The sequence below is a fragment of the Tursiops truncatus genome, chromosome 10 (assembly GCF_011762595.2).
Source record: "Tursiops truncatus isolate mTurTru1 chromosome 10, mTurTru1.mat.Y, whole genome shotgun sequence".
In the NCBI taxonomy this organism is placed as follows: domain Eukaryota; kingdom Metazoa; phylum Chordata; class Mammalia; order Artiodactyla; family Delphinidae; genus Tursiops; species Tursiops truncatus.
In genome coordinates, this window is record NC_047043.1 from 816,981 (window position 1) to 830,445 (window position 13,465).

At 56.3% G+C, this 13,465-nt stretch overlaps 1 protein-coding gene across 1 annotated transcript; it reads left to right on the forward strand.

Annotated features, from left to right (window-relative positions):
* The first annotated feature begins 6,512 nt into the window (after nucleotides 1-6,512).
* Nucleotides 6,513-10,726, forward strand: FOXQ1 (forkhead box Q1). The gene has a single exon (XM_019944995.3). It carries the CDS (start codon nucleotides 8,766-8,768, stop codon nucleotides 9,891-9,893), a length of 1,128 nt encoding a protein of 375 aa, XP_019800554.1. The 5' UTR covers nucleotides 6,513-8,765; the 3' UTR covers nucleotides 9,894-10,726.
* The last annotated feature ends 2,739 nt before the right edge of the window (nucleotides 10,727-13,465 follow it).

Genomic DNA, 13,465 nt, shown 5'->3' on the forward strand with positions numbered 1-13,465 from the left:
ACAGCAGTAACATGGAGAGATGGCGCTCTTGCTATAACTCGGGAAGAACTTGGTAGAGAAGTTGTAGGAATCCTCCAAACTCAAAAGGGAGAATTAGGGCAGATCACCGTCAGCACTACACAGGACACATTATTTTCATTGCTGCAAAAGCAAACACGCTGATTAAGTCTGATTCGGTCGGCATCGCCAGCACACTTTCTGAACATCATACCCAGCGTTTAAATTCTGCACATGCTGTGATGCAGCCTTATACAATCCTGCCCACCCTTTCCAGGGGGCCAGCGTACGCCAACAGACGGGTATGCAGCCTACCTCAGGTAACAGCACAGACTCCATCCTGGGAGGAGGAATTAATTAGAAAGCAGCTGACCACTTCTTGAATGTACCCGCCTAGGCTGGGAAAGACCAGGACAAGGCTCTTCCCAGCTAAAGCTGAACCTCAAAGTCGAAGGCTCATGGGATCATTTACGAAAAGGATGGAGGAGACCTTAGAACAGGCTGAGTCTGGCTTAGCACCAGAATCTGCGAAGAAACTAACTGGGAATAATGCAGAGCTCAGACTTCAAGCCAGGACTAGAAAACGACAGCCCTAACATTTTTAACACAGAGGCCAACCGTTTTATCATTATTTATTGGACCTTCAAAACTAGGGTGCCCGTAGAATTTACTGTCCAAAACTGGAACACTTTTAAGAGGAAGGGGGACCCTATAATAATTACATGGGGGCAACAAGCAGAAAATGGGACTGTTCTGGGCAGTGAGTACATGGTCAGACCACCTAAAACGACAGCATTTTCCGATAAACAATTGAGCCCCTCATCTTACACGGACCCTCTACACATCACGCAACACATGCCACCGATTATGTACCTTCCATTCTCACTGGCCAAGTTCATGGTGCTGTGATGTTGTCTGCAAACCAAGGAGATGCCTCAGAAGAAACCAGCCCTGCTGACACCTTGATCTTGAATGTCCAGCCTCCAGAACCATGAGAAATATATTTTTGTTGTTTAAGCCACCCAGTCTGTGTTATCCTGTTACGGCAGCCCTAGCAAACTAATGCAAAGGGTAATTTTTAAACTTTTATCAAATGGTTACCTACAGAGTAGAGAAGAAGGCAAGGTGGAAAAAGCAGGGATGAAAATTAAATTTTCCTGAATACAACTCAGGTTACAGCTTTGATTTTGAAGCCAGATAAGTACTACATAATTATGAAAAAACTAAAACAATGAAGGAAACAAGAAGCTAAATGCACCAAATGATGTTAACCTGATATCAAGGGTCCAGTTATCTCAAGTAACTTTAAAACTCAGTAATGTGACTGTGTGGCTAGTGAGCTGTATTCCCGTGGAGAAGAAAAACAGCAAGTAAAACTCAAATTGTTTTCAGTGATCACAAAAGAAATGAAATTGAGTTATTTGTAGTGAGATGGATGGACCTAGAGTCTGTCATACAGAGTGAAGTAAGTCAGAAAGAGAAAAGTAAATACTGTATGCTAACACATATATATCAAATCTAAAAAAAAAAACATGGTCTGAAGAACCTAGGGGCAGGACAAAATAGATAGCTAGTGGGAAGCAGCCGCATAGCACAGGGAGATCAGCTTGGTGCTTTGTGACCGCCTAGAGGCGTGGGATAGGGAGGGTGGGATGGAGACGCAAGAGGGCGGAGATATAGGGATATATGTATATGTTTAGCTGATTCACTTTGTTATAAAGCAGAAACTAACACACCACTGTAAAGCAATTATACTCCAATAAAGATGTTAAAAAAATTAAAAAAAAACTCATTGTTTTCAGCGATCACAATGTTAATAATAAAAATTGAAAGTGACATTCTGAAACAGGAATAGGTAGAGAGACACACACAGGAATGATAAAGCCAATGAGTAGCTATGTCGTTGTGATATTCAGCATAAGAGAAAATAGATATAGACACAAAATTTTAAAAACCCTAAGTGAAAACCTTGCAATCCCATAGTGGAATTGGAAATAGCATATAGTTTAAGAAAATTTTTTCCCTAGTACTGTCCATTGTAAAGTCCTGGAAACAATGACCAACCCAGGAGCAATGAACAGGTCTAGATCTCAGACCTTGGTCCCTCAGTACTATTTCTATGTATAAAGAACCAGGGATACTTTGGATAAACAGGTAACTCCAGGTATGAGGCAGGAGTAGAAAGTGAGTCTGGAGTATCTTGTCATAGTAGAAGTCTAGGAAGCTATGAATGGATTTAAGCAAGTCATATATGTGAAAGACCTATTTGTTAACTATGATACTTATATAGATGTGTGTGTGTCTTTTGACGGATTCTAGAAGAACTATCAAATTATTTGAAAAGAAGTAAATAAAAGGAATCAGGCATTTAACCTTCTTTTCTGCACACACGGTATTTCCAAGTGACAAAGAGCTGAGGAGGAATGGTTTTTCTTCAAATACGTTTAGAGCTTGTAAATAAAGGAGAGAATGTCGCCATCTTGCCACCCCTGGTGGTGACGGGCACTTGTCAGGGCACTTGTCAGCAACGGCTGCAAAGACCAGGAGGTGAGAAGCTAATGGGGAGCTTTGAAGTGGATGAGTCAAGCTCACGTTTGAATTCACTGATTAGTCTTAAGTCACAAGAAGAGCAACACCCTGTCATAATGAGCCTCCTGACAGAAACCCACAACATCATCAGTATTCTTGAAAACAACATCAAAAGTGAGCATGGTCAAGCCTCTAGATCTGTCAATTCACCGGAAACACAGCAGGCAGAAGACGGTGCTGACCGACAGGACGTAATCAGCAAAATCCAAATTATAGGAAATTTCTACGGGACAGACAACCTGCTTATTTAACAATTAAATTAAAAACAGGGAAAAAAGATCTATAGATTCAAGAAACTTAGAAGACTTATCAATCTAACGCAAGAGGACCTTATTTGAACCCTGGATTAATTAAACTATTTATTAAAAATGAAAGCACTGGGAAAATTTAATTATGATGATATTTGGTAACATTATGGAAATATTGGCAATTTTTCAATGTTTGACAATGGTGATGGGGTTACATTGTTTTTTTTTAAAAAGAAGCCCATATTTTTTAAAGATATTGACGGAATTACGGAAGAAAAAATGTGATGTCTTGGATTTGCTCCATAAAAAGCTAGTGGAGGGTGGGAAGTCGGGGTGGGGGAGATACAGATGAAACAAGAGGGGCCGTAAGTTGATAAACACTGATCAGGATGTTTGTTTCAACCCTGACAGCAGTTCTTGTTCTAGGTTAAAAAGACAAAAGTGAGGTCTGGGGACTTGCCTGATAGAGCAGAGACATAAACCCAAGGTCATCTATCTCCAAGGTCCCCATCAGGGTCCAAAGTGACCTCATCTTCTCCGGGGTGATGGGGAGTTCGCCCCTCCTGCCCGCACTCGCCGTGCACAAGCCTGGCCTGTGGTCCAAGAGCTGGGGCTGCCAGCCAAGGCAGGGGTGGCACAGACCCTTCCCTGCCCGTGGGGAGGGCTGAGTGGGCCCTGCAGGCACCGTCATCTTCTTCCAAGGACACAGCAGGTCCCGTCTGCCACCTGCCCCTCTCTCGCCAGATCCCTGTGACAGCAGGGCGAAGGAGCAGAACCAGGGGCCTGCGAGTCAGGGCCCGCCCACCGCAATTCTCCTCATGGAAGGACAGACAGTCTCCTTCCTTCGAGAAACATCGGGGAGAGTCTGATCTTTAATTTACTATAGGACGCGACTGTCTCAACGTTTAAAAGACAGGACTGGATAATTCACTGCAAAGGGAGGCTCAGTTTTTCTTGCCCTGCTTTTAAAACTTCCAAATTAAAGAACTTCAGGTAAAAGGGAAACTGGACTAAAGCTGGACCAGGAGGGTTCCTTGGACGTGGTCAGCTCTGAGGACGGCTCTGACCCCAGCATCAAAGCTCTCACCTTACTGTGATAAATTACCCCGGGCTTTCTTTCATTCTTTGATAATATGCCCTACACGGCGCAGGGTTTATTGTGAACTTCAGAGCAGGCAGCTTTCTCCCTGACCTCTAACCCCCCAGCACGCGCTGGGGCTGGTCCCCCCATATCCTCACGCCCCCTCCCCTCCGCCCTTCCCTTCCCTGTCTCCAGACCCTTCCTCTCCTCTCCACCATCACTGTGCCGACCCCCGGCCCCTCCCCACGCCCAGGACCCACTGCCTAGAGGGAGCTCCCACAGCTCGGTGGAGCTCACAGGGGTTTTTTCTGGTTGTGACCCCTGGATTCTCCAAAGAACCTTCAAGCGCGGCCCTTGGGTTTGCCCCTTGTGGACCACGCCCGGACAGATGCTGGGTTCCTTGCTTAAACCGTGTTCCCAGCTGAGGACCAAGAGGAACTTCGGGGACAGAGTGGCAGAGTGCAAACCAGCAAGGCCAGGTCTGTGACACGATGCGCACACAGCGGGGCTGGATCTGCGCCCCCTCATCCCGCAGGTTCTTCCCAGGGGCCCGTGTGCACAGGAGCGGACAGGCCGAGGGCGCCTCGGCTACAGCCAAGTGCAAAGCGCTCCCTCCCCTCCCATTTTTTCACTGTGAGAACGGGGTGTACAGGAAGCTGGGCGTGAGCCCTGGAGAGGACCTCAGGCCCCCCGACCTTCAGCCCCCTCTGCTTCCCAAGCGACAGAGCTTAGATCAAAGCCATGTCCGTGGCCTGGGGCTCACAACAAGAGCTGCTCTAACAGCTTTATAGTGTAGACTTCTCCAGAGGCCCAGGTCCCCGGGGAAGGCAATTTTAAGTCCACCTTCTCTTCAGACCCAGGGGCCAACGGTGGCTCCTGGCAGAGGGTAACCTGGCCGGAGGCTCACGGCTGGTTCCACGTGTCGGGGGGTTGGGGTGGGAGAGTGTGAGGGACGTGATTCCCTGGTTCCCTTGGCGCCAGGAGGCTCTGTGCACTCCTAATCCCCCGGAGCCAGCCACCCATGTTTCCACTGGGAGTCAGGTCCCAGTGGACCAAGCACGCTCAGGCATTGTAGGAGTTACACATCAAGGCTTAGGCACTGGGGCCGTGAGGCACCGTCAGATTACAGCAAGCTCTGAATCTGCAGTTTCCAGTCAAGCTATCGCTCCTGGTGTCTGGAGGTGGAAGCATTATCTTCCATTGCCTTAAACCACTTCTGGGTGCCCAGCCCATCACTGAAACGTGAACTCATTCCGTGCCAGCTTATTCCCTTATCGCCACAGAAATTGAAGGGCAAGGGAATAAACGAATGAGAGTCTTCCACCCCTACAGGTATGTGGTCAGGCTCCACCTACAGGCATTTACCATTAACCCATCAAGGGTAGATCCCCGAAGGACAGAGAATCAGGGAGCAGAAATCTCCAAGCATTTCTAGGGAATTTGTGAACTAACAAAATACCGCACGTGAAATGTCTGCAGTGTCTGAGCCCGTAACCTGCACTGGTGTCGAGGGCATCGTGGACAGAGATGCAGAGGAGGGATGCCCTTCTCCATCCATTTCTGTTTTCTTATATCTGCAGCAGGGGAAGGACTTCCTGGGTGTGAAAGAACAGTTAAAGGTAACAGAGCAAAGTCAATCACAAGGGAAACTGAACACAAATGCATTTTTCCTCAGTGAATGACACAGCGTTCATGACGTGTCCTTCTCAAGGCAAGGACTGGGGACACAGCAGTGACAAAAAAAGACAGAACTCCTGGCCTACTGCGGGACTGCATTTTAGCGCCTGGGGGTCTTTTTAACCTTCCAGGTGGCCCACTGGCCCCCATTCTCAGCGGGGTCTTCCTTTCCAAAGCCCACTCCCCACCTCCCAAAGTTCTAAGTCACTCTGAAAATAGAAAAGGTTTTCTTGGTGATAATTTTCTCACCTCCACGCCACCCCCTTCCCCCCGAAACCTGCAGCCTGCGGCCCATCAGTGACCCAGCCCCAGGCAAGGGAAGGCCCGCCCCCCAGGAGTGCCTGGCTGGTCCTTCCCCACCAGGATGCTGGGATGGGGGGAGGACAGCTTGCTGCCGCGGGCAGAGGGGGTCTACTTCCCTGGCGGGGACTCCGCAGTAGGGGAAAGGCAAGGAGAGCAACCACACATCGGTGCACCCCTCTCACCAGGCCAGGCTTGAGCAGCCTGGAGCAGAGCCGAGGGGAGGGGCAGGACTCTCTCGGGGCGCTGAAAATTCACCCAAGGACCCCTCCAAGTCCCCAGCGGCGGAAATGCAGCTGCTGTAATTCACCCCGAGAAAGGAGCCGTGCCAAAAACCTATCTGGCACAGGAGTCCCGCCTCACGGGCGTCATTTTACAGGCGGAGGAGGGAGGAATGCAGCCCCGGGGTCACATAGTCACATGTGAGTGGCAACCGGGCCGGGGAGCGCGATCCTCTTCTCTCTTCTCTGAACAAAATCCCCGTCAACACGCCCAGCTCACTAGCACTTCCCAGACTAACCCGAGGGCCCTGAGCACGGCTGCGGGGCCTGGAAGGCGATCCCAAGATAGGCGGGGCTGCGGATGGGGAAGGAGGCGGGGAGGGAACCGCCCGCCAGGTGAGTGCTGGTGCAAAGCAGAGGCGCTGGGCTGCTTGGGGGCAGCGGTGTGGCGGCCGGGTGGCCGGGCCTGCAGGGCTGCTCACGTAGGTGCCTCTAAGATGGAACTCTCCCCGTGCCACCCAGGCCGTGGAGTGTGTCAGCGGCCAACCTGGCCCACACCTCAACCTGCCGGCCTACCTCCCGCAAAAAACAGGCCTTCGTCCGCCTGCCCCCAGAGGTCATACCAGGACAGCACTCACTCTGAATGGCTTTTACCCTGGCTCTTTACCTGGCGGCTTTCTTGTCCCGGCCCACTGCCCGCTCTAGGTCCTGGGGACCACAAACTCCCCGGCCCCGAGCTGAGCCCTCTGGGTCGGCTGGCTCCGGAAGAAAGCTATTCCCCGCCCGCTCCCCACTCGCGCAGGCACGCAAGAAAGTCAGTCTGAACTCTGCAAACGAGAGCTTTTCCTCCAACACCAAAAACAACAGAGCCCTCGATGGGCTCGTCATTTTTCGGGCCCCATGCTGAATGCCTTTAAAACTGCCTGAATGAAGATAAGACAGGGCTGTGTACGTTTTCTGCACAAATGGTGGAAAGTAATAAAATAAACATCGGGGGCGGGGGTCCCGCCTACTCGCATCTCCGTAGCTGTTTGCAACAAAGGCCGGAAAAGGACGAAACCTCGGCGTGGAAGGGCAGCGGGTTAGAAATGCGCCCTCGCGGGGGCGGGCGCCCCTCCCAGGAGCATCACGCCACCTGGGCGTAAGACCCCGACGTCCCGCCGCGGAGAGATGGCCCTGTCCCCCCACGGTCAGTCGCCGGTGCCACAGAAACCACAGCGAACGTCCCGGAGGAGGACTGCGCCCGCCCTCGCCCTCCGGAACCGCCCTCCCGGGGGTGGGAGCCGCGCAAGCAGAACCGCACAGCGCGGGCGAAGGGGACCCGCCGCTCCTCGCAGGGGCCACCAGCCACGTAAAAGAAGAGGCAGAGGAAGACAAAAGAAAATCTGAGGGCAACATGGGAGCGAGTCAAGGTCATCTCAGAAAGCGTAACCAATTTCAAGTCCACTAGTTTATTCACTAAAGAAGGAAACAAGACAGAGACGGTCCTCAAAGTGAAGTCCCAAGAAGGACACACCATGCGGCTCCGGTGATCGGTCACTGCAGAGTGTGTCCTGAGCGTTCTCCGCTGTGCGTCCCCCGCCCCCGGCCGCGACGAGAGCGGTTGGCACTAGGAAGCAGCATCGTTTTAACCCCCAGAGAAGCCAACACACCGCGTGTAGCTGAGGGAGGCCGCGGGCCCCAACCCCGCCAGGTGCCCCTACAGGTGCCCCCCGGCCGTGCCCACTTGCCCAAATCGCTTCCGTGAGCTCCAGGGCGCAGGGGCCCCTCCCAGGCGGGCGGACTCGCAGACACGCACACTCGCGCGCGCACGCGCGCACCACTGCCGCGCGCGCGCTTCCCATTGGCGGGAGGCGGAGGGCGGGGCCGAGCGGACCCAAAACAAACAACCTGCTGCCGCGCCGCCGCGTGGCCCCCGCCTGGTGCGCGCCTGCTCCGGAGCTGCGGCCACCTGGGCCACCTCGCTCCCCACCCCTCTCGGTTTGCGCCCAGGCCCCGCCCCTGCGGGGCGCCGCGGGGTTATATTGGGCCGGGCCGAAGGTGGAGGCGAGACGGAGCTGCGGCTGGCCGGCGTGGAGATGCTGCTCCGGAGACCGGGGGCGGAAAGGCGGTTGCGGGCGCCACGGCCTCGGGGACTCTGCTCCGTGGGCGCTAGAGCCTGAAGGCCGGACCCTCCCTCCCGGCGTGGGTGGCACGCACAGCAGCCGGCACCGTCTCGACCCGCGAGGACGCCTGCCCGGGACCGGGGACTTGCAGAGAAGAAACCCCGTCTCGGGAACGGAAAGCAGATGTGCACGCTTCCTCCTCCAACAGGAACTCCAAGCCCCGCGCGCTCGGGCACCCGAGGCTGGAACCGCGGCCCTACACGCCTCCCCCGAAGTCTCCACTCCTCGAACTGAAGGCAACAGGCTCCCCCCACAACTGCTTCCTCTCCGCCCCTCTCGGTTCACCCAATAAGCAAAACCCCTCCAAAGAAAAATTCCAGTGGAAGGGGACTGCTGTCCGGAAAGCGACTGTCTCTCCAAGAGAAAGGTGAGCTCCGGGAGAGAGAGGCCAGGACCCCGGCCCAGGATCGCCACCCCGCCCCCGGCGCCCGCTGCCCAGGACCAAGCAGAGGAAAAGGGTACGCGCCGGGCGGGGACGGGCGCGGGCATGAAGCTGGAGGTGTTCGGGCCCCGCGAGGGCCTCCGGGACAAGCCGGGGAGTGACCTGGAGGGGGCGGGCGGCCGCGACGCGCCGTCTCCGCTGTCGGCCGCGGGCGACGACTCCCTGGGTTCGGACGGGGACTGCGCGGCCAACAGCCCGGCGGCGGGCGGCGGCGCCGTGGCGCTGGCGGGCGGCGGCGAGCGGAGCGCGGGCGGAGGGCCGGGCGCGGCGGCGGCGGCGGCGGGGGGCGCGGGCGGCGGCGCGGGCGCGCGCGGCAAGCCGTACACGCGGCGGCCCAAGCCCCCGTACTCGTACATCGCGCTCATCGCCATGGCCATCCGCGACTCGGCTGGCGGGCGCCTGACGCTGGCTGAGATCAACGAGTACCTCATGGGCAAGTTCCCGTTCTTCCGCGGCAGCTACACCGGCTGGCGCAACTCCGTGCGTCACAACCTCTCGCTCAACGACTGCTTCGTCAAGGTGCTGCGCGACCCTTCGCGGCCCTGGGGCAAGGACAACTACTGGATGCTTAACCCCAGCAGCGAGTACACCTTCGCCGACGGGGTCTTCCGCCGCCGCCGCAAGCGCCTCAGCCACCGGGCGACGGCCCCGGGCCCCGGGCCGCCGGACGCCGCGCCTCCGCCGCCCGCGCCCGCCGCCCCGGCGCCGGCCACGCCCCGCGCGCGCTCGCCCGCTCGGCCCGAGGGGCGTGCCAGTCCGGCGGGCAGGTTCTCCGGCCCCTTCGCCATCGACAGCATCCTCAGCAAGCCCTTCCGCAGCCGCCGCTCCGGGGACGCGGGCCCCGGGACGCGCCCGCCGTGGGGCGCGGCGCCCTGCCCGCTGCCGCCCGCCTATCCCGCGCTGCTTCCGGGCGCGCCCGCCGCGGCCCTGCTGCCACTCGGGGCGTTCGGCGCGGCCGAGCCGCCGCGGCTGGGCGCGCGCGGGGCCGAGGCGCCGCCCCTCCTGCTCGCGCCCCTGGCGGCCCCGGCCCCGGCCCCCGCCAAGCCGCTCCGGGGCCCGGCCGCCTGCGCGCACCTGTACTGCCCCGTGCGGCTGCCCGACGCCCTGCACGTGGCCTCGGCCCGCCCGCCGGGCCCGCACCTGCCCGGCCCGCCCGAGACGCTCCTGGCCTGAGCGCGACGGAGCCGGCCGGGAACGCGGGCTCGGGAAGGGTGGGGGTGAGCTTTCCACCCAGAGAACGGAGACCGTCAAAGAAAGCATCTCCACCAAACGTGCCTTAGAGCTAACGCCTTCCGACGCCAGTGTCCGACGCGGTCCCGGACATTTCCCTTCGTCCTTTATAACTAACGTCACAGCGGAGCAAAGCAGCGCTTCACAACGGTCTCGTTTCTTGACCAAGCCTGTCCCTGCCCCCTCCACGGAGACTTCTCCCTTCCTAGTGTCCAGGCTCCGCCTTGTTCCTCCTGTTTTCGTTGCACCGTCCAGTGGTTTGTCCCTTAAAAAGCAAAACGAAAACAAAAAAGCACGTCAGGGAACCATTCCATGGGATACATGATACGACTACTGCGGGGGTAGCGGCCCCGCTCCTTGCAAGCGTGTGGCTTCTACAGGTGTGGCTGAGGGCGGGAGCGGCCAGAGGAGTTCCAGCCATGACTCTGCTCTTGACCCACGTCTCACTGTGCCAAAAATGAAAAATATATATATTGTTGGGATTTGTAGTTAAATTATTTATATATATTTTGAAACCCAAATTGAAAATGTTGCAGGCAACGGTTACGGCTTTATTCGCGGTTGGGTTCTCTCATAACTGTGGTCTCCTTGGGCCAAACGGTTTCTTCCAAGGACAAGTTAACATTGTGCATGTGGGGTGCCAGGACCACTGCCACGTGAAAGCAAGTGTGATTTTTATTTTTAATATTATTTTATTTGTGTCTGTGTACATGTTCATGTATGAATGTTATGAAAGCCAGGCATAGTGCTTATTTTTTAATAAAACTCACAATCGACTTCGGCATTTTGTGGTGATGGGTTGGAGATGGAGAGCTTTTTACACCCTACCCGCCGCCCCCCACCTCCAAATGGGTTCGGGTTTGACTCTTAAGAAACTCCCTGTGGAGTACCAAATATTTTCCTGAATAATTCAGTGAAGGTAGAGGCTGCAGGTTTCCTTACCTGACAAATTGCTGTACAATTCTCCGGGGTGGAACGTGCATCAGTGGGATTTCTTAAACATCAAACCAGTAACCTCTCTAAGAATTCACTTAATAGTTACTAGAGCAAGATAAGGTGTGGGCCCCTCTTCCCCAAGAATCCTTTAGTAGACAGGTTCAGCTATTAACAGCCTTAGCATCGAGCAGACATTGTCAGGTACAGTGGTTCTTCTGATCATCTGCTCAAAAAGCTGGAAACCATCTTGGCAAGGGACTTGTTAACACACTGAAGACTTCTTCAGGGCAGTTTTAAGAGCAATTCGAAAGTCTGTTTTTTTGTCAAAACAAAACCACCTTTTTAGGCATGCCCAGTCCAGCCGGGTGTGAACCCATCAGTAGTAATTTGTCACTCTCTCCTTTTGTAGGAGGATAAGGTTTGTAGAGGTGGGGCTGCCAGGCCTATTTCAGTTGTGATCTGAGGAGAGAGGCCACCTCCGATGGGGCAGAGATGATTACCCATATTAAAAACGAAAGGTTTCCATCAGCAGAAGTACCAGAAAGCAGTGTGCACATCGGTTTCTCAAATTCAAAGGCAATAGAGCGCTAACAATTCATGGATTGCAGTCTTCGAAAAGTAATACAAAGACGGAAAAAGTCAGAGGCTGTAAGTGCCGGCCCCATTGTTGTTCCTGCCTCCGGGCAGATGTCGTCTTATCCAAGACAAGAGGATGATTTGGGGTCTACGTATGGTGAAGTGGGGAAAGAAAGTGGAGTTCATTTCAGGATGCTGTGTTTTGGCAGGAATGGGAGGGGAAAAAAGCCCATCCCTAAGTCTAGTTAACAAGAAACAAGTCTTGACCGATCTGGTTATATCTACTTAGTAGTCATGAAGAGGGATAATAACAGGGTTGAATTATGACAAAAAGCACCCATTTAAGCAGAGATTTGCACCCACACGACCAATAATTAGAAAATAAAACTGAAGCGGGGGCCGGGGGGAGCGGAGCGGTGGTCCAGGCTCAGCGGGTTGAAATGGCGGGGATCCATTCGCTCAGTTCTTTGCGCTCCTGACGCCACACCCAACGCCTGGGGAGCCCCCGCCCCCATCACTGACTCCCGCGGACTGACCCTCCCCTCCGACTCTGCCCCCTCCAGAGGCCAGTTGCCGCCTACCTCCACGTCGGGTTTGTAACCCCACTGGTTTCATTTCTAAATCGACACACCGGGAAAGTTCTGCAAATGGACAGAAACAGCAACGTAAAAAAGGATGTTTTCTCAATCACAGTTCTTCTCCCTTCCCCTCAGAGGGCCTTCCTTCCTAATGAACACTCCGGACTTTAGGTGAGTGAGGGGTCCCCTTCGCCGTGTCACCAGGGACCACCAGGTTTTTTAGAGAAAGGCCAGGGTCACGGGACCTTTGCGCCCCGGTCCGGCGCCACGACCACTGCCGAGCTCCAGCTCCCACGACCGAGCGGTCATCATTCGCGGTGGGCCCAGGCGGGAGGCGACGGAGGGTCGGGGTCCCGCCGCTGCTCCGCAGCCCCAGCCCTGGGAGCTTCGGCCTCCTTGCGGCAGGTCCCCTGAGAGACCCGGCCGAGGTCCACCCTTCCTGCATCCGCCCAGAAAATCCGGTTCCTCCTCCGAGCTCTGGTGGGCAAAGGGCAGGGCCTGCCCCTCTCCCAGCGCCTGCCCATTCCCCTCCCCCTTCCCCGCCCAGGGCCCTCCCCCGGCCCCAGCCCATCCCCTCCCCCTTCCCCGCCCAGGACCCTCCCCCGGCCCCAGCCCACCCCACCCCCTCCCCTCTCCTCCAGCCCATCCCCTTCCCCCAGCCCACCCCATCCCCTAACCTGCCTCACCCCTCTCCCCAGCCTCCAGACCCAGGGGCCAAGGCCCACCTGTGCAAACACCAGGCTGCCGCGGGCAGCTGACCCTAGGCCGAGTAGGGGGCTCGGGACCGCGGGGTGAGGGCGGGTCTGTTTGGTTTGGGCAACGCCCTTTGATACCTGGGAGTCTGGGCCGTCGGCCAGGGTGCCCTGGGTCAGTTTTCAAAGAGCCCCCCAGCCCCCGGGTGCTTTGCAGTCCCCTTTCCTGACCCTCGATCCCCGGAAGGCGGTGGCCTGAGAGAGAAACGCACGCACACGCCCCTTCCTGGAGCCTCGGCCTGCAGGGCCCAGACATGCCCCAGTGCCCGGCCAGGCCCCAAGCGACCAGGAGCCGGTCTGCGGCCTTTGGGGGCTGAGAACCTGAGCAGCAAACCGCGTCCTGAGAGGGAGGAGTCGTCTCCCAAATACGGGAAGCAGGGCCCCGGCCCTGGCGGTGGCCCCGGCCCTGCCACCCCTGCAGGGACTTGGCCACCCCTGGAGACGGCCACTCCAGGCCCTGGGCTCCCGGCTCACAGCCTCACGCGGGCTCCCTCCAGCTTCTCGGTCCCACGTGGAGTGTGCAGAAAAGAAGAGAAACAGAGAGAGTCTCCCCCTGGCAGGGGAGAACGGTCTTATGGTGCTGGGGGGTGCTCCGCAGGCCGGCGGCGGGCAGCAGCCTAAGGAGAGTCCTCAGGCCACCCTGTCCCACTGCCACACAGAGTCACAGACGTGG